The sequence below is a fragment of the Coccidioides immitis genome (genome assembly GCF_000149335.2).
Source record: "Coccidioides immitis RS genomic scaffold supercont3.4, whole genome shotgun sequence".
NCBI classification, from domain to species: domain Eukaryota; kingdom Fungi; phylum Ascomycota; class Eurotiomycetes; order Onygenales; family Onygenaceae; genus Coccidioides; species Coccidioides immitis.
This window is the reverse complement of record NW_004504311.1, coordinates 2739041-2757390: the sequence shown is the minus strand read 5'-3', so window position 1 is coordinate 2757390 and position 18350 is coordinate 2739041. Positions and strand designations below refer to the sequence as shown.

The following is an 18350-nucleotide window of genomic DNA, read 5'->3' as shown; positions in this document are numbered from 1 at the left end:
CGACCCAGCATAAACCTCGAGACTCCGAGGAAATCAAAAGAAACACTCGAAAACAGATCCTGCAAAACACCAAGAATTCACTCCCAATTGAAAGATCCAAAGACGCACATTCATCTCACAGCTAAGTACGCTGCCTGTGTTTCTCGTCATTTTCTCAGAATGGCCTCGTACAATCTACCCAAAACGCACAGAGCAGACCCAGTCAGCAAGCCTGGCAAACCACCAGGCACAGAGTCAGAAACCTTGCGTACAGAGATCGGGTTATATACGTCCCAAAAGGTAAATTTATTTGCGTACACAAGATACGACACCAAAGCCTTAGAAACATTAAACACCAAGGGGTCAAAGTTTGTCTTGGAGGACGCTACTGCCGCCTGGGCAGCCGACGCGCGGCGAGTCCCATATGAATGGCTCGGTGGCTGAGGTTGGGACATTTTTAGGCTGATATTGAAAAAGTAGGCGAATATAGATGGGAGAATCACACTTGTTGTCAACCACAGCGAAAACGGCGCCCAAAACTCTCCTGTCAATAGGGCAAATACATCGGGAATCTTCACTTGGATGGCGGGAGTATAGAGATTCGGCATGGGCGGGATAGTCGTCAAATAGCGAAAGGGAAGTATCTCGCTACCCAGGCCGTAGATTTCAAGCATGAGAATTAGGCTCTCGATTGTACTCACGCTGCTGAGGCATGAACGGAGCGCATAGGCCCGCTCTTTGAGGCCCGAAGCGACCCATGCATCCGAAACGGATTTGCGGACTTTGGTGGTCTGCTCCTCGATGGCTTCCGTCACGACGGCGGGAGACGGCGGGAGAGAGGAAAGAAAGCCTAAGGCTGGTCGCGATGGAGTGTGAGCCTCCATAGCAGAGGCAGACGGAGATCTGCTTGCCTGAGAGGCTGAGCCAGACTCGGATTCATCTCTGTAGATAGGTAGTTAGCAATCCATCGCTACAGCCCAGAATGTCCATCGATTCGCGCGGTCAGACGTCGCGTCGCATTAAATGAAAGAACAGCTTTGTGAGAAAACGGGAAACTAACGTGGCTTCAACCTCCTGCTTCGGCTTAAGGGGCCTCCTAGAGCGTGTCATGCGTTTCGAAGGGGAAACGCTATCGTCCAAACCCGATGGGCCATCGGGCTTCGGTTCTCTCTTGATCGGCGACGAGCGTGGCGGCTGGAGCAAGCGCCTGTAATAGTCGCTCAGTCTCTGTTCCTTCGAAAGCGTGGTCCTGTTCGCGCTCAAATGCTCGTCCAGCGCTGCCTCGAGTTCGGGTTTCTTATAATCATCGTAGCTACCAACGCCAGGTCAGAACTTTGCACTTCAAAGAATGATTCCTGTTGCCCTCACGCCTTGAATACCAGCGCGATGCAAAAGAAAGGAGAGGAGAGAGGCAGATGTTACTCTTTCAGATCAGACACCTCGGCTAGGACGAGAAGGTCGCTCTTTCGCAGAGCGCGAAGATACGGTAAAGCTGCCGTCATTGTGATGGAAGTCGACTATATACCGAGTCGCGGTAACCATGCGACTCAAATGAGCAGATTTGCGGTGACTGTTGTCTATGTATGTGTGTATAGTGAAGAAATGCGATGATAGGGACTATTCGCGTCGCGGTGAGCGATCGAGAGTGTAGGGAGAGGGTTTGTTTGGAGAGAGTGGGAGGGATTGGTGATGTGACTTGTTTACATTTTCCGGCTGATCGCCGTTAAAGTTGGCTTAGCGCGTTTCCCCAACACCATCGCGGTCAACCATCAATGAGCCCGCTGATCAAACAAAACAATGACGATATCATCATTGACATTGAAGAGGTGATTTTATTCGCATCTAAGTTGCAACACCATGCCTAAACGCGAATCGATGTTCGATGTCGAGCATCGCTCCACTACCGACTCTGGTCGACTCTCGTCTATGTGAGTCTGCATCTATGTAAGATCCAAAAAATCAGAGATAATACTGTACAACGGGAATTTCTATAAATCCGTAACCCAGATATGCATGTCTTAAACCCACTCCGCAAAAAAACCACCGAAGAACGCCCTGCTGTATGTCTGCGCACCAACAACCTAGAATAGTCCAAGACCCCACCGTGATCCAGATTCATTTCTCCTCATATCGAGGACGCACTGCTGAGCTCACGTACACCCCAGTAACTCTCCATATGTTTCAATAGGAATTGGTAGAGAACAAGCATAGTGCCGCTTTGCACACTTGTCCAGAGAAATCGGGGACCGACGCCACGGAACCAGCCCAAGAACCCTTCGGTCTTGTAAATCAACCTCAATCCGGTGACCACAGAAGACGTATCTAAAATTAGGGCCCCTGGTTTGACAGTAGATGTAGAAGGTGATGACGTCGATATTAATCTTGACTGGTGAGCATGCGACGCCGAAGAAGACGGGGTGGAGGATGAGTGCACGTGTTTGGATGACTCCTGGAACGCAGCCTTGACGTCGGTAATGCTGGGTTTTGAGTGTTGCGAGAGCGAATCAGAGTGTTGCGTTTGTATTCGTGTCTTGACAACGTCAAGAGGACATGTTATAACTCCGGCCATACCGCCTGCGCTGGTGGCCGTTAATATCTCCAACGGTAATCCGATATCTCTGCTCCCTACGCATTCTTTCGCAAACTTTTGCTCCTGCTCGTAGAACGCGAATTGGAGGGCAGAAAACGGGAGGTCTCGGAAGAGGGTGGCTTTGAATCCTGAGTACAAAGCAAAAAATCCCTCTTCTTTTATAATTGTTCGAAATGCGTCCAATGTCGATCTATAATTGTAACCAGACTTGAAGAAAGGGTTGTTATATCTACCCTGAAGTTGTAACCGAGTCTTCAAAACTTCTGACGGGACGTATACAAACGAAGCAGCAAGATCCGCAATGAAGCCTGATTACCACGCAAATTAACACAAAAATGCTCCATTCCACACTGTAAACAAGGGGCGGGTGATCGACAAGTCTTACCTCCAGCAAGATACGCTAAGGAAGGGTTAATTCCCGCATCCAGCATATGCCGTTTGCTATATTCGTACGTCCCAAAGAATATGACCGTTCCTGGGAAGGATCCTAACAATGCCGGGGTAACTCCGCTGTACAATCCTCGCCGAACGCCCTCCTGCCGAAATATCGTAGTGTACGATGAAGACATGGATGTGTACTTGGGGGGAACATGAGGGTCGCCTTGCTGTCTCGTCTTGACAGTATCTAGCGAGTGCATCAACATGTCACCACTGGTTCCTCCTATCCCACCAGCGAGCATCGACTAACACTTCAGGTTAGCATCCGGCTTACAAAGCCCCACACAATGCCCATTCCCACAAAATATTCAGAAGCGCAGGGTGACAAACATGCAAGTAAGGTGGTCTGTATTCCTGCTCATTCTCCTCATACTCCTCTCTCCGTTCTTCCGTCCTCAACCTCTTCGCCCTTCTGGAATCTTCAAACTGCACCGCATCATACCGGACATGCGAATCGCCCGCGGGCGCTAGCAAGTCATAACCGAGCGCACCACTGCCGGACGGTGGAACGGAAGAAGGTGAGGATGAACTCGTCTGGGTCGATGAGTCTGCTGTCGTCTTCCCGAACAGATTTGTCACCCGCGACACCAGACTCATCGCCGCGGGCCGCCGTGCTGTTGGACGAAATCTCGCCCAACGTGGTCCGTACTATCAAAATTTACAACCCGAGTTCAAGTTCCAGGCAAAAATGTCGCTGTGGTTGAAAGGTTATGTCGTTTTGGTTGCTTATTCCCCTCCTTCAGAAAGACTGTCGCGAGATGTAAAACGATTGAGTTTGCTCAAAAAGAGAGAGGGATAAATGAAAGCTAAAGAAAAGGCATGCTGTCAGGATTCCAGCGACAGATAATATGGGGGCCACAGCAAACAAAGCGCAAAACAAACTGGGGCCGCTTGACCTTCGATAATTGCAGTGACATATCTCCGGTTTTCCCAAAATTTCGAGAGAAGCTCCGGAGATTTCAGTTTTTCCATATTTGGAGCTTTCATAGCGGAATTTCATAGGTCCGATCAACTCTTGGCACTGGGAACGTTGAGTCCAACCTTGTGCGAGTACTCAAACGCACCCCCCCGTAGGCACCGAGTCGGAGGCTGTACGGAGGAGAAGAGCAAGCAACTTGAGTGATTTGAACCGTGGCCCCTGCGATCTAGGATCTCATCTCTAGAAGTCGGCGAGGTCCAACAAGCTAACTACGGAGTGCGGAAGTACAGAGGAACGACAGCCCAAGAGTGACTGCTACGAAAACTAACCAAAATAGGCATCCATGTTAAACACTTTCACTCATTCTTGAGTAAGTTGCTCTGATTGATTTGGGAAAAAAATCTCCTCTTTTATCAAAACAAGTGAGACTTGCTTATCCACCAAAGGTAGCCGGCTGCAAGAGAAAGAAAACCAGTGCAGTACCACCTAAGGGACAAATCGGGCACCATGTCTCGGACCTACAAAATTCCGTTTATTTTTTTTTTTTTAACTCCGAGCTCTTGCGAAGGCTAACCAATCCCCTCCGTCCGGACGCCAGGCAAAATTAGCGTAGAAATTAGCGTGTACAGTAGCGTATTTAATACTGGAAGTCTATTGGAAACTGGTGTATTTGGCTGTATTTGGCGGTAATCTGTAATTTATTCCCTCTAAGCCTATTTTGGTTATATTACTCCGTACAATTCCATAGAATGGAACTCTTCCCAGCAACGCTGAGCAAGCATGCAGTGATCTAGGGACCTGGCCTTTCTTCATTTGACCCTGTTTTTATACTGACACCAGGCACAAACTGCCATAGCTGACAATGTACGGAGTTAGTTTGTGAATGAATAAGATTGTATTTGATCGTTGTGGTGGTAGGGGGTCAGCAGATTTGGAAGGAGAAAAACACGTTTTTGAAAATCAACAAACACCAGCTATGAACGTGTTTTGCTTAACCAATAGATTCCCATATATTTTAGTGTGTGAACCTATTGGTCAGAAAAACACCATTAATACTGTAGTTTGTAATCTGGTGCCAAGGCACTAATTTTGCCTGGCGGCCGGATGAGGGGATAACATAATCATTAATCTGTTCCGTGCAAACCTCCTATCTGTCAACTTCCCTTAGCCTCTTCCATCAGAAATGTTAGAGAAGCCTGGTTTTATTAATGCTGTTTATCGACCATCAAAGCTGGGGACGATGGTATTACAAGGTTTGCTCATAAAAGCCCTACCATCTATCAAGATGATACTAACGCCAATTTCAGCTTTTCATGTGAGATTTGAAAACCATCATCCTTCACACTCGGTTTAGAATAGTCCGGTCAATCCTTGGATCTCTGGGTCCAACTGTTGTCAGGGTCAGTCAGAAACATGTTATTAAGGCCGTGCCAACTCCCGGAACTTGAAGCACTTCTCTACATTTCAGAACACACCACTATTCCAGTTCCTCAAGTTCAGTGTACATATGATGGGCCAGGAGACATTTATATCATGATAGATCACATTCAAGACACAGATCTTGAAGTCTGAAGCCCAAGGAAAAGGAAACCATTATCAATGATATTGCAGTTATCTTAACTCAGCTCTGAGCACTTCATCCTCCCCAAAGAAGAAATAGTTGCATCTGCACAGGGCAGTGCCATTCTTGATTATTGTATTAGTAGTCAACCAGTTGGCCCATTTAAGTCACATCTCAGCTTCCACTTTTTTTTATGGGGTGGTGTTCCACTGGAAAACACAGCCAAGATTTATGGGGACAAAATTGCATCCTGTCATAGCAACAATTATCAGACATTTTTCTCACATTTGGATTTAGCCCTGCAGAATATTATCATATGCCATGGCAGAATTGTGGGAGTTGTAGACTGGGCATTTGCAGGCTGGTACCCAGAGTACTGAGATCTAACAAAGACATATTACAGTTTGTTCAAGGTGCCAGACTGGCCTGAGAGCATCAAACTGAAACTTCCTTCATACATGGACAAGCTCATGGCAGAATGCGTTCTTTGGAGATTGTATGATGAACCAGGAAACACTTCACACAACTAGTTTGTCTCTTTATAATCACAAACATGGCCCGGACTAAGGTTGGCCAGGCACTGATTGGCATAATCCAATGTCCAGGCTTTGAATCTTTCACTGTCAAACTTCGGTATCACCAATGCATTCTGCAGAGTTGATATGACACTCCAGACCCAATGGCAACACCTTTCTCCCGATTCCTTATCCGGCAGAGCAACACCTCTGAGGATCTTCTCAATATCATTTTCTGTCGTTTGCGGAGGAAATTTTCCAATCATGACCCGGTATTATTGCAAACAGCATAATGTTGTTGTCTTTTAATCTTGCAACCGGCCTAACATTACCACCTTTCAGATATCATCTGCTTTCAATGTTGCAGCTGGCATGACATTGCTGTCTTTCTGGTATCAACTATTTTTGATATTGCAACTTGCATGACATTGCTGTCTTGCAGATATTGTTTACAAGACACAGGCCCGTCTGCGGGAACATAGGTGTGGCCAGATATACATGGACAAGCAAATTGCTATAGGTATAAAATGTTATTAATTTTTTATTTGAGGCGGCATTGATATATAACACTTGCCAAGCTTCCTCAGAACACAAAAGAAATGAGGGAGCTGAAAGAGAGCTGTTGAGAATATAAGCTCATCAAACATGCCAGATGCTCGAGCAAAGGAGTGGTGGAAACCATCGGTTTCACGCCAACAGTTCATTAGTTGTATAAACTATCTATTCGACGATGGTTGTTGAATTCCTCCATGCTCTTCCGGTATCCCTTCGCCTCCCCCTTACTAAAAAGCTCGTACAAAATTAGATGAGCAATCAACGTTGTTTGATAGCCACGATTGGGGTTGTCTCCCTCGCCCCAATACTCACAAGCCCCGCGCTTGCACACTTGACATACACGACGGAAAACGCATCTGGTTCCGACTTGCAGTTTGGCCTACTCGCTGGGCAAAACGATATGCTAAACTCGTGTGGATCGGAGCCGGAAGTCAAAATCCAAACACTTGATAAGGATCCTCGGCTCTTTTTCAATGTTACTTCGCCGTCAAGTACATTTATATGCGGCTCACAGGGTTCCAGGAAAAGCCATATCCTAGCATGCCTGTTGGAGAATTGCTTAATCCCGTCACGGGCAGGGAGGCTTTCCAACCCCCTTACAGGCCTCGTATTTCACTACGATACATTCATCTGCGATACAGGAGGGTCATCCCGTGAAGCAGCATTCTTGTCCTGGAGTTGAGGTTCGAGTGCTGTACTCTCCAACCAACGTGGAAAAAATTCAGGCAGGTGTTTCGAACTCCTCTGTCTTATATTGTAGCTAACCTGGGTTGCAGACCACCTATTCTGGATTTAATACTGTTGTCGAAACGCTAAAAATCGATCAAAAGGATCTCAATACAAAATGAATGGTGGATCTAATGGCAGTTGGCCAGGATGACGGGCCAATGCCACTTTATATGCATACATTGAAACGGATTTTGCAGGAAATGCGAATTTCACAGCAACAGTTGGGTACCAAGTTCAATTATCGAGAATTCAAGAAAATGGTGATGGAGTCTGGTTTGACTCCTGCCCAGCTTGAACTCCTCAAGCAACGTTTAGATACCCTAGAGAGCTTCATGCCGCAAACACAAATCGCGGCTTACAAAAACATTGGGAAAAATGATGCAGGAGGCTCAGACTGGAAACCTGTAGTAAGAAACCATGCGGATAGGTCTGTGGCTTTGCTAAAAGTTTCTAAGCCAGGTCGATTAACTGTCCTTGATCTCTCATGTCCCTGCATTTCACCGGAAACGGCGTGGCTCACTTTTTAACATCTGTTTAGAAATTTTTCTTGAGCAGAATCCAGACATTGGCAGAGTAGTTGCCTTGGACGAAGCACACAAGGTTAGCAAAAGCATTTTTTTTCCCTTTTTTCCTTTTTTCATTCTTTCATGTTATCAGGATCATCAGTTCTCGCTATAAATGACATCCTGACTTGGTCCAAGTACATGAATTCATCTGCGGAAGCCCGTGCATTTACCAACACTATGCTGAGCACAGTTCGCCTCCAGCGGCATCTTGGCGTTCGCATAATCATATCTACCCAGGAGCCAACCATATCATCTGCGCTTTTGAACCGGAGTGGCTGCGAAGCCTGAACCGACATTTATCGCCTGAGTTGGAAACCCCCAAAGTGGGTGGATATCATAGATGAACAAAATTTGAAGGTTGCTGGCGCCCTATAGTGCAGTCAGGGGCACTCAGGCCCTCAGTTTTGTGATAGGCCTTTTAGGGCACAAACAATTCCTACTCTGATTAGAACCCATCATTTCAGCCCTGGCAAGTGAGAACTTCATGGGCTCAAAATGTTGCTGGTCAAGATTTTCTGCCAATAACAACATATCCTGGTTTAAATGTATGTCAATACCAGCTATGTATACCAGTTTCCAGCAGATACTCACCAACACCTGTGTCTCTTGCAAATTGAACAGGCTTTGATTTGAACTCCAGCAACTCATTAACCTAATTGTTGAATTTGTGTATATCAGAGGGACTAGAATGTTCAAATTCTGATTCTAGTTTTATTAAAGTTATTAAGGAGTAGCTGAATGGAAAAAGCAATGTATAGGATCAAGACAGTGGTATTACATTCACAATGACAAATACATGATGGGCTGCACATGAACTTCAGACAATGTGACTCTTAAAGCTTGACATTGTACCAAAAAAAGCATAGCCTTGAGGCACATGTTTGAGCATTATTCCTCCATGAGAGAATCATTGACCCGCGGTCCAGTAACAGTTCAATGAACCAATTTGGCATGGCTTTTCAAGTGCATCTTGTTTTCAAGAGCCATGTCACAGCATGGGCACCAAATCTTGTCACTGAGGTGGATATGCTGCAGATATTTGCACTGGATGTGCTTTGTAACCCCACCGTGGTTCAAGAATTTCTTGAAACAGATAAAACAGTACACAGGCTGAGAATTATTTATAACAGCTGCTAGCGCAAGGTCCTGCTTGCTGCGGGGCAGGGGGAACATGCACCTCAACTTGCACCTTCAGCAAGTACTGCTGCAGGAGTAGGCCTCTTGAAATATAGTAGTTGGCAGGTATCCCCCTTCTTGAAAAGACAATATGCTGCTACTGCATGAATATCTTTGGTCTCTTGAAGCATTTCATCTTGTAAGCTTTCTTATAGGAGAGACAAAAGTACCAAGATCAGCTGTTGCTGCTGTGGAGGATGTAAACTGCTAACACAGAGCAATTCATCAACTGCTCTTGCTATCTTGATTCCTGAGAGTTGTTTTTTGATTTCACACAGTGGCTCCTCAAAATCAAACCTTTTTTGAATCTCATGCAGGAGCTTGTTCCTTGCTCACTGCTGCTCACCTGCCAATTTGTAATTATCTGCTTGTATAGTTTGTACTTGACTGTCTCTGTGTGCCTCTCAATAGATCTTCCAAGAAGCTTGGTGAGTTTATTTTGTTTCTGAATAAATTCTTGGATCTCAGGGAGTTGGTTGACTGAAGATAATTGTGTGGAGATTAACTCTAGTGAGTGGTGTGAATTGATAGATTGAAGCATCTGACAGACAGTGTACATCATGTGTTTCTGTGGCTTTAAACCCTGGACAATTGCATGGACATCCTTGTCCACACATCTGTAAGATAGTATTTGAGGAATGTACTAGAGTTGGAGTACTGATATATCAGGCTCCAGACTGTTTTACTTATTTGTTCTACAATAAGGTTGGTGAGCTATCAACACTCAGTTTCACGGAATGAACTTACTGCTATTGTTCAGAGCCTTGCCTGCACCATAGTCAAGATTGTAAGCTTGAAGAATCTCATGGAAGGTGCTTAACGCTCTGATGCACTTGATCCATGGCTGTATGGTACTGTAGATGAGAGCTTCAATATCAGAGATCTTGATTTTGTCCATTGTCCACACTGACTTCTGAAATATGGAGACATCTTTCAGAGCTGGATCTAAGTGCAACAGAAGCTTATAAACATCATCTAAGATATTAAGATAGAGAAGTTGCTCTGCTGATGTGAGAACCCTCTTGCTGTCAAGATGAGTGAATACCCAATCAGCAAACAGAAGGCCAAGGAGAATAACATGGGGACTGAGAGCAAGTGATGGGTTGTATATGATCTCTGGAATGGCAAACTTGACTCTATCCAAAGGGCTTGAGTTAGTCCAAACAGAGCAGAGAGAGCTTATCTGATCCAATGTGCCAATGCTCAACATACTCTTCCTTCTTGCCAAGGAACATCTTGGTGAACTTAGGAGTGAACTCAATCAGTATCTTGTTTGGTCTGCCTTCAGGGTCTTATAGAAGTGTAACTTCAATGTTCTGATAGTGCAGTTGCAGCAAGGCTCGCAGTCAGTTGGCTGAGAATCCTCCAAGCTGGAGGAAGAAGGCAAGGGAGATCTGCTGCCGTCCATGGCCAAACCTTTTTTTGGTGGTAGTTAACATTTTCTATGTAGCTTACCTTATATTCCACCCGCCATCGCTGCAGAGTAAGCTTCTCGACACCTGACGAAGGCTCAAAGAGCACCATCTAGGTATCAAATACAAAATTATATGATTAGGTTGGTATTCAACCGCTACCTCCCCCGCGTGTACATAAATATGGAAGCCGTATGGAACTCAAAGAAACGTTGGAGGTAATAAAAAAGGCAAATCATTAACATCGTCTCTTAGCTCCGGCCCCGGCCTAAATGTAGCCCAAAGAATCACAGAAAACTCCGGTTAGCTAACCCCGGAAGCAGCAATGGACAAACACAGAAAGCAAAGAGATATCATCATTAAAAATCAGAGGCAAAAAAGCCAAATCAGCCGTGGATGATGAAATGACAGGGAAACATATTTTCAGGAAAGTGTAAAAGTACAAAGAGTTCTTGTAGATTCATCGATAGCTTGTTTGTATGCCCACTCGGTTGCTTGTGTCCGCATCTGCAATCACTTCTGGCGCTTCACAACATTCAATGCGCAGGATAGCCCTGCTCCTCATCATCATCATCTTCTTCTTCAGTGGTTCGCTTGGATCTCCGGCCGTCGTCGTCGTTGTCGTAAAAACGATTCCCTCTTTTGCCGGTCTAGAAAGAATATTTACTGTGGCTTCTTAGCTCCGGCCGGGGAATAGGCTCCAATGTAGCGGTTCACATCCGTGAACTCATACACCCGTCTGGCAAAGTCCTTGAATACCTGCCAGCCCTGTCTCACGACCGGCGGGGTACTTTGGTGCGAGATGGAAGCTTCGATTCTCTGACTTGAATGAGCAACAACGCCCTGGACATATTTGCTGCTAGTGTATCTGGACCGGAAGAACATAAAATACACCGCGAGAAGAACCCAGCTGCCACTAGAAAAGGTAAGAGCAGTTCCAATCAGCCGAATGAGAACCGATAGTTCGAGCGAAGCAACCAACGCCATGCTGGTATCATAATACTGCTTGATGAAACGGCCAATGCTCTCTGACAGGGGCGACTGCTTAGCCCCCTGCCTGGATGGTGAGCCGGCCCCCGGTTCTGGTTCTTTTGGTGGTTGAATTGTTGGAATCAGGTGGCTACGAGTGAAGGTGGCCACATGGAAGAATGAGTAGATCGCAAATGGAAGAACGGCAATGGTGATCTGACGGGCATACAGCCAAACGAGGGCAATAACTATCAAGCAAAACATCGTCAGTTGGTAAATAAACCCTGGGTTACAAACGGGGAAAGGCCGTACGCAAGTATTGAACGTTCTCATCTCCGGCCAATTTCATAACGAGAGCAGGCACATTTCCCTTCATATCACCACGAGCAATATGTGACTTGTAGACCACGATCCCGTACGTAGCTGCTGCGGCAATGAAGGCAAATCGGTATGAAGCTTGGGCCATTCTCGAGGTCGAATTGAAAGTCAGGACAGAGAGGAGATATCGGAAGACGGCAAGAACAAGGGCAAGATGGCCCACGAACCATCCAAATCTGAGCGATACATCAGAGGGCGATTCTCAAATTACAGAAAGGCGGGAAGGGAAAAGGCCAACTCACTGCAGTCGTTGGGCGAGCTGCTTGAGTCGCTCGCCCAAGGGCAACGACGGTGACGGTGGTGGAGCCATTTGATCGAACCACCGGAAGCTCTAGAAGCTATGTGATAATAATACGAGACGCAGCTGAGAAGGAGGAAAAGCAGCTTCCAGCAGTTCTTGGAGGGTTGCAGGTCGAGAGGACAGCACGAACGACGGCGAAATACAAACAGAGTGGTCACTTTGTTCTTGTGGGGGTCCAAGCTGTGGCTGTACGGAATTCGTCTACGTAGTACGGAGTAGTGACGATGTACCGCAATGAACTGTTTAGTTATACGGAGTACATAAACCGTGCGAAGTACAAGGATCATCGTCATCGGGGCAAATGCCTACACACCTCCATCACTCGTCAGCGAGATTTGCTGTCCACCGATCAGGGAAGCACCTTGATATTTTCGTACATGTTTTACTGTCGTCATATTCTCTGGCAAAGGAGAAGTCTTTGTTCCAAGTTTCTAATCTTTATCTACACCGTTTCATCATCAAAACCTACGTGCCCGAGCCCTGTCCAATGCAAACGAAAGCAATGTGTTTAGCAGAACAGCAATTTTCCATTGGAAACATCCTAAATTTGAGAGATGAACATAGTTCTGGATCAGCTGCTATGCGGCTGTGTATGACGTATGGTCAATGAAAAGAAATCCCCCGGAGACCAGGATATTTCTTGACTCCCTTTAGCTCGGATATTGAGATCCTTTATATCAAATAACAGTATCCAAGAAGCCAAGGATCGGCATTGCTTCATTGGATAACTTGAATAGGACTCCCACTGCAGATATATTGTGGTCAGGGTCCTGCTCTGGTTGGGTCACCGACTTGCTATCCTGCTTTCATCGCTATCAGCTTTCCCGGATCAAGCTCTGGGTTCTCCACCGTTTTCTTACCCAAAGCGTCGCCCTTTTCTCTCATTCTTCATCTCCTTTCCCTTCTTGTTCTATCTGGCCCCGGACAGCCACTGCTTCCGGCCAGAAATACTTGTCATCACGTATAAACAACGTCAATCCTTTTGGTTTCTTCGCGCGATATCCAGATTCCTCCTTCTTCCCCCCCTCTGTCTCTCCCGAGGCGGCATTCTGGAACTCATGCAATTTCATAATCATCTTCGTCTTTGCTCGTTCACAATTCGGGCACCAAACGCCGGTTTCGTTTCCCATCATTCGGAGCTTCTGGAACTTCTTCCATGAAAACTCCCTGTTCTTGCACTCGGCGTGGAATCCTCGTATCTCAGCCTCTTCGGGACCCGCGCCGTTGTGACCGTCTTGCGGAGGGGACGACTCGTTCTGACCAGTTCCTGCAGCCGCTGAGCCTACTTTTCCTGAAACTTCCGCCCACACGCCGGAGGAACGAGGAGGACGAAGGCGGAGATGACGCGAGATATCAACCAAAAGTGACTTACTGAAGGTCGCAGAGAACGCCGAAGCGGAGCTTTTGCCGGCCTTGTCCCTCACCCCTCTCCCATTGTTTTTCTCAGGATGATGCTCTGGCCGGACAGGCGAGAAGCAGCATTGGAGCATATGTCCGATCATACTCACCCTGCTGTGACCGCAGCCGAATGACCGCATCACCCCCGCCACAGGTTTCTTTTCTTTCTTGCGCTTGCAGTCTGGGCAGAGCCCGTTTTGGTCTGCGGACAGCTCCATCCAGTCTTCTTCTGAGCAAAATCTGTTAGGGTACATTTTCTGGCGCTCCTCTCGTGTATTGTTCCGGAAGGGGATGTCATTCGGCGCATCGCAGTAGATGAGACCGTGTTTCAAGTGACATTCAACAGCATGGCCGCAGGTGCTATAGATCTCTTCAGTTATGATTTGGCACATGGCAATTAATAATATGCAAGTTGACAAAGGCCAGATGCAATATGCCCAGAAACATTTCTTGATAATTAATCCGAAAGTAAAACTAAAAATTGCCGGAATTTTTATCTGCCGTCTGGGAAAAGGTGAAGACAGGCGGGGGAGAAAAGGTTAACAAGAGATTTCAGATATCTCTCAGGATCTCAAAACAAAAAACAGAGGCCGAGAAGTCCCCTTTCAGCATAACAGGGAATGTTCTGGTCCAGGGAACTTCCCTTGGAGTTTCTGTCCTAGAAATAACATGCATACAAAAGGGGCATGCATGTAGAGAAGAAACTGGGAACTGGACAGGGGCAGTCTTATACTGGAAATCCAGCATGTCATCTTTGAGCAGCGCAGTGGGCCACAAGGCAACGAGAACACCCCGACTCTTAATTCACTCTGCAAGCCATTGTTTGATCTGGTTGAAGATGGTATTCATCAGGAAGTATCACGCACTTTGTGTGTTCTTTGCTGGCAATTCACTTCCAACATTCCTAACCCATGTGACAACTTCTCCTTTATGACGTTGTGACAGCGACAATTTGATTTAACATCGATGCTGCAAGATCATTTCCCTCATCGAACAAAGCGAGTAAAGGGAATAATCTCAAGAAACTAAGACCTACCGTTGGCTTAAATACCCAAAAATCACAATCACTTATATACGAAGTATGGTGTGCAATATGAATTCAAAACCAAATCAGTATATAAAAAAAAGAAAAAAGCTAACATAGACAAATACATGGCAAGAAGGGAGCTAACTAAATATGAAAAGCCAACGGGTAAAAAGGGTCAAATTAGAAGACCGAAGGAACCAACGAGCCCTACGAGTCCCAGGGAGAACGAGTTCACCGAAGTCGGCGCTCGCTGCAACCTGTTTTAGTGGCTTTTTTTTTTTTTATCATTCTGCCCAGAAGCGACAATCCCCCACCCATCCCCGTTTCAACCTCAAGTCGCAGTCTCCAACGGCCCCGTAAACATTAAGTGATATTGTCTTTACCTTCGGAGTCATGAAGGATGGCTTGAGCCAAAGCAAGATTCAACGTCATTACAGAAATAATTTGAAAGGAAAAAGCTGAGGTATAAGAACAAGAAAAGGAGGAAAAAAAAAAAGAGTACAAGAGAGTGTGGGAGTTTAATGAAAAGGAAATGGGCAAGGAGAGGGTGATAGAGCGCTAGATCCATCAACAAAATAAAAAATGCAAAAAGCCACAAAAGCACAAGTGCCAGATCTCCAAAAGAATTTGATTTCTCGAGCTTAAACCATGTATCAGACGTGACTTTGGGGGTTTCGATCCATTCAAACCTAACGAAGTGAGAACCCTTTCCGCTTTATCTTGTCTTCGAGAGGTCGTCCACTTTCGAGGCGGGCCTTCTTGTCCTCTAGCTCGAGCCGCTGCCGTTCTAGTTGCTCTTTCATCTCACGATGTCGAGCATATAGTTCGTCCTCACTCTGTTTCAGCTTGCTCTCTTTCTCTTGCACCTTCTGTTGGAACACCATCTTCATTTCTGCTTCCATCTTGGCAAGTTTCTGTTCGTGCAGAGCGCGCTCTTCTTCCTGTTTCACAGCAGGGTTGACCTCCTTGAAGACGCTTGGGTCTTGCGTCACACCCATTGCTGTCAGTTTGTCGGACCGGTAGTTCTCATACAAGACGTTATTGGTGTGTTCCTTGAGCTCTTCCATGTGGGTACGGATAAGCATCTGGCGCAGTTTGACAAAGTCGCAGTGCTCCTCGTTGTCTACTTCGATGATACCCCATGGATAACGGCGACCTCTTACTTTGTGACCGCTGGCGGTGGTAACCTCAGTGTTTGCACCGACAACGGCAAAAGGGACCTTGGACATGATCTCCTGGTTCTCAGCAAGGGTTTCTTCGTCGTCGAGTTCATAACGGGGACCTTCGAAGATCTGGATGGAGTGATGGTGGATATCGGCAAGAATCTGGCCAAAAGTGTAAGTAACCCATACGAACCCCATAAGATGTCTAACTGGTCTGAACTTACTCTCTGCTTGAAGAGAGCGACTTCCTCGTCGGTCAAGGTATCAGCCTTGGCGATGACGGGGATCAAGTTGACCTTGGTGTGCAGGCGACGCATAACCTCGATGTCAAGGGGCTTCAGTGAGTGGCCAGTGGGCTGAATGAAGTAGACACATGCGTGCACACGGTTATCGACGATGTTCATACGGTTGACCTTGTTCTCCGCATCAAGGTAGGCGTCAAATCGCTGCTCGATGTTCTCGACAATAGGACGCCAAGAGTCGTCGTTGTTAACAAAATCACCGAACCCAGGGGTATCGACAACGGTCAATCGTAGACGAACGCCGTTCTCCTCGATATCAGCGCTGATAGATTGAATCGAAACAGTTTTAGGGATGATATCAAGGCTGGGGCCCTTGCGCTCCTTGGGTGGGTATAGGGAGGTGTTGAAGAGAGTGTTCACTAGAGTAGACTTTCCCAAACCAGACTCACCTAAATAATGTAAGTAAGGTAGGACGCCGATGAACGGCACATCCGAAAGACACCCACTTACCGACGACCATGACATTGAAATTGAAACCCTTTCGCACACTCTTGCGGTGCCACTGGTTCGGCAGGTTGGCAAAGCCGACATAGCCAGTCAATTTCCGGCGAACGACATTTCTCATATCGGTAGCGGCCTGGGCAACGGCCTTTGGGTCCTTTGAGGTGACCGTCTGCGCCAAGCCTCCACCCATTGGGTTGCTGCGTTCAACGAGAGGCGATGCGGGCTTGCTTGGAGGAGTACTGACGGTCGGGGAGGGTCGGGTGGGAGCGGGAATCCCGTTAGTTGCGGTGGCTGTAGATTCTGTACAGTCAGCGGTGTCGTTGAGGTTGCACAAAATTTCGAAAACGACCACGAAGCGAATTGTTTGCAATGCACGAATCCAGCCCCGGTAGGGCTCTATTCGCACGGGGAGAAACGGCCACGATGCTCACATCCTGGCGATGAAGGGTCCTTGGTCCCAAACTCCAGACCCTCCATCAAGTTGATTCAATCGTGCACCAGGGAGAAACAACGAAGCGTGGAAAGCAAGGACGCGGAGGGGCATCCAAAAGAGAGATGTAGGCTAAGGAACGTAGATGTCGAGAGCTTACCCATTGTGCAGACGGCAGAAGCGAAGGATTCGCGTCGAGATCAGGTTCGTAGCAAGGTTCTGGGGACGAAGACTGAGAGTTGGGTAGCAGGTAGCTGGTCAGCTATCACGAGCAAGGAAAACCGGTGAGGAAAGGTACGTTCCGGAAGGGGGAGGTGTGAAGCAGAAAGAGCAACGTGGACATCAACAGCAAAACAACCAACGTACTTGTGGATGTGAGGGTGCGTGTATGGGATTTTCGAGGGAGGGGTGGAAGCGTCAATTGGAGAGCGTGCGTGCGTGTGTGAGGGAATGCCGAGGGAGGTCCTCAGTGATTCCTACTTCACTTGGATCTCAGGGAGGAACGAGAGGCAGCCCCAAAGGAGAGCAAAAAGGGAGGAGTTCAAAAGCGATGAAGATCAAGCACAGCTTGGGGGGGGAAAGAAGACGAAGAAGGGCGGAGGGAGATTGAACGAGAGAATTCGAAAGTTGGCTCCGCGACAAGGATGGTGATGAGGACGAGGAGCGAGAGGGATAGCAGTGTTTTTTTTTTTTTGCTTTGCACTGGCAGAAGCCTCCTGACGCCTGACGAGGTGAACTCAGCACGAGCGAGCGAGCGAGGGAGAGAGAAAGGGGGTGGAACAAGTGACTTTTTGCCTTTTGGACGGCGCGCGCTGGTTGGCTCGGCTGCGGGTTTCTCTATTCCCCTTCTGGTCCTGGCCTGGAGATTGGTAATTTTGTTTTTTATTTTTATTTTTTGGGCCTGTCTGTGAAACGCGCGCCCTCAATACCAAACGGCCTGCCCGCGTTTCCCTTTCTTTTTTATTTATTTGCTTTATCTATTAATTTATTTTCCCCTTATTCCTTGTTACCACCTTTCGGTCTCGGAGAAGTGTCCAGAAGGAGCTGCAGCAACTAGTTCTACGCAAGGGATTGGGATGCTCTTCAACAGATGCCCTCTCCTGCAGCTCAGCATGTTCCGCATCCCTACAGAGCCCCTTTTCGGCAGGGCAGCTCTGGTGCTGTAATTTACGCTACATTACCCACCCGTACCGCCCATGGATCGAATCAGGGGAATAACCTTAACGTTGTGATTGGACCTTATTGCTGACTCAGATCACAACGCCCAATCAGACTCTGCCCAGCCTGTAATTTCCAGGACGTTGTCCTTTGCCCCAGGCCGTCCAGCGAAACGTCTCTCTCCTTACGATTCAGTACCGTAACCAGGCGTGTTTCCAGAAATACACTGCTTTCTCCATAATGTTGTCTTATTTCTTTGGATCGCGATCTTCGTCATCGTCGCTTGCTCCGTCAAAATCCCCGGCTTGCTAGTTCGGTTGCGATTCGAATCTTTCTCAAA

General features: G+C 47.1%; 7 protein-coding genes across 7 annotated transcripts; 1 reads left to right on the top strand and 6 right to left on the bottom strand.

Moving 5' to 3' along the window:
- Positions 1-87: 87 nt before the first annotated feature.
- Positions 88-1625, bottom strand: CIMG_05239 (uncharacterized protein). Its single transcript, XM_001245797.2, has 3 exons — positions 1402-1625; positions 1040-1291; positions 88-921 (listed from the first exon to the last, which is right to left on the bottom strand). The coding sequence occupies exons 1-3, from the start codon at positions 1479-1481 to the stop codon at positions 147-149; spliced, it is 1107 nt and encodes a 368-aa protein (XP_001245798.2). The 5' UTR covers positions 1482-1625; the 3' UTR covers positions 88-146.
- A 168-nt stretch (positions 1626-1793) lies between these two features.
- On the bottom strand, positions 1794-3903 carry CIMG_05238 (mitochondrial carrier protein). Its single transcript, XM_001245796.2, has 3 exons — positions 3338-3903; positions 2955-3252; positions 1794-2877 (listed from the first exon to the last, which is right to left on the bottom strand). Exons 1-3 carry the CDS (start codon positions 3602-3604, stop codon positions 2105-2107), a joined length of 1338 nt encoding a protein of 445 aa, XP_001245797.2. The 5' UTR covers positions 3605-3903; the 3' UTR covers positions 1794-2104.
- Positions 3904-6576: 2673 nt separating this feature from the next.
- Positions 6577-8462, top strand: CIMG_11497 (uncharacterized protein). The gene is made up of 4 exons (XM_012358478.1): positions 6577-7282; positions 7334-7693; positions 7742-7886; positions 8054-8462. Exon 1 carries the CDS (start codon positions 6808-6810, stop codon positions 7237-7239), a length of 432 nt encoding a protein of 143 aa, XP_012213901.1. The 5' UTR covers positions 6577-6807; the 3' UTR covers positions 7240-7282; positions 7334-7693; positions 7742-7886; positions 8054-8462.
- A 568-nt stretch (positions 8463-9030) lies between these two features.
- Positions 9031-10263, bottom strand: CIMG_11496 (uncharacterized protein; the record flags this gene model as incomplete). Its single annotated transcript, XM_012358477.1, has 5 exons — positions 9031-9164; positions 9365-9645; positions 9687-9723; positions 9776-10164; positions 10241-10263. The coding sequence occupies 5 exons, from the start codon at positions 10261-10263 to the stop codon at positions 9031-9033; spliced, it is 864 nt and encodes a 287-aa protein (XP_012213900.1).
- A 294-nt stretch (positions 10264-10557) lies between these two features.
- CIMG_11495 (uncharacterized protein) lies at positions 10558-12237 on the bottom strand. The gene is made up of 3 exons (XM_012358476.1): positions 12030-12237; positions 11722-11963; positions 10558-11657 (listed from the first exon to the last, which is right to left on the bottom strand). Exons 1-3 carry the CDS (start codon positions 12095-12097, stop codon positions 11104-11106), a joined length of 864 nt encoding a protein of 287 aa, XP_012213899.1. The 5' UTR covers positions 12098-12237; the 3' UTR covers positions 10558-11103.
- A 659-nt stretch (positions 12238-12896) lies between these two features.
- CIMG_05235 (uncharacterized protein) lies at positions 12897-13907 on the bottom strand. The gene has a single exon (XM_001245793.2). The coding sequence runs from the start codon at positions 13876-13878 to the stop codon at positions 12970-12972; it is 909 nt and encodes a 302-aa protein (XP_001245794.2). The 5' UTR covers positions 13879-13907; the 3' UTR covers positions 12897-12969.
- Positions 13908-14580: 673 nt separating this feature from the next.
- Positions 14581-17584, bottom strand: CIMG_05234 (septin AspB). Its single transcript, XM_001245792.2, has 5 exons — positions 17219-17584; positions 17013-17084; positions 16429-16713; positions 15901-16367; positions 14581-15838 (listed from the first exon to the last, which is right to left on the bottom strand). Exons 2-5 carry the CDS (start codon positions 17014-17016, stop codon positions 15203-15205), a joined length of 1392 nt encoding a protein of 463 aa, XP_001245793.2. The 5' UTR covers positions 17017-17084; positions 17219-17584; the 3' UTR covers positions 14581-15202.
- Between the last annotated feature and the right edge of the window lie 766 nt (positions 17585-18350).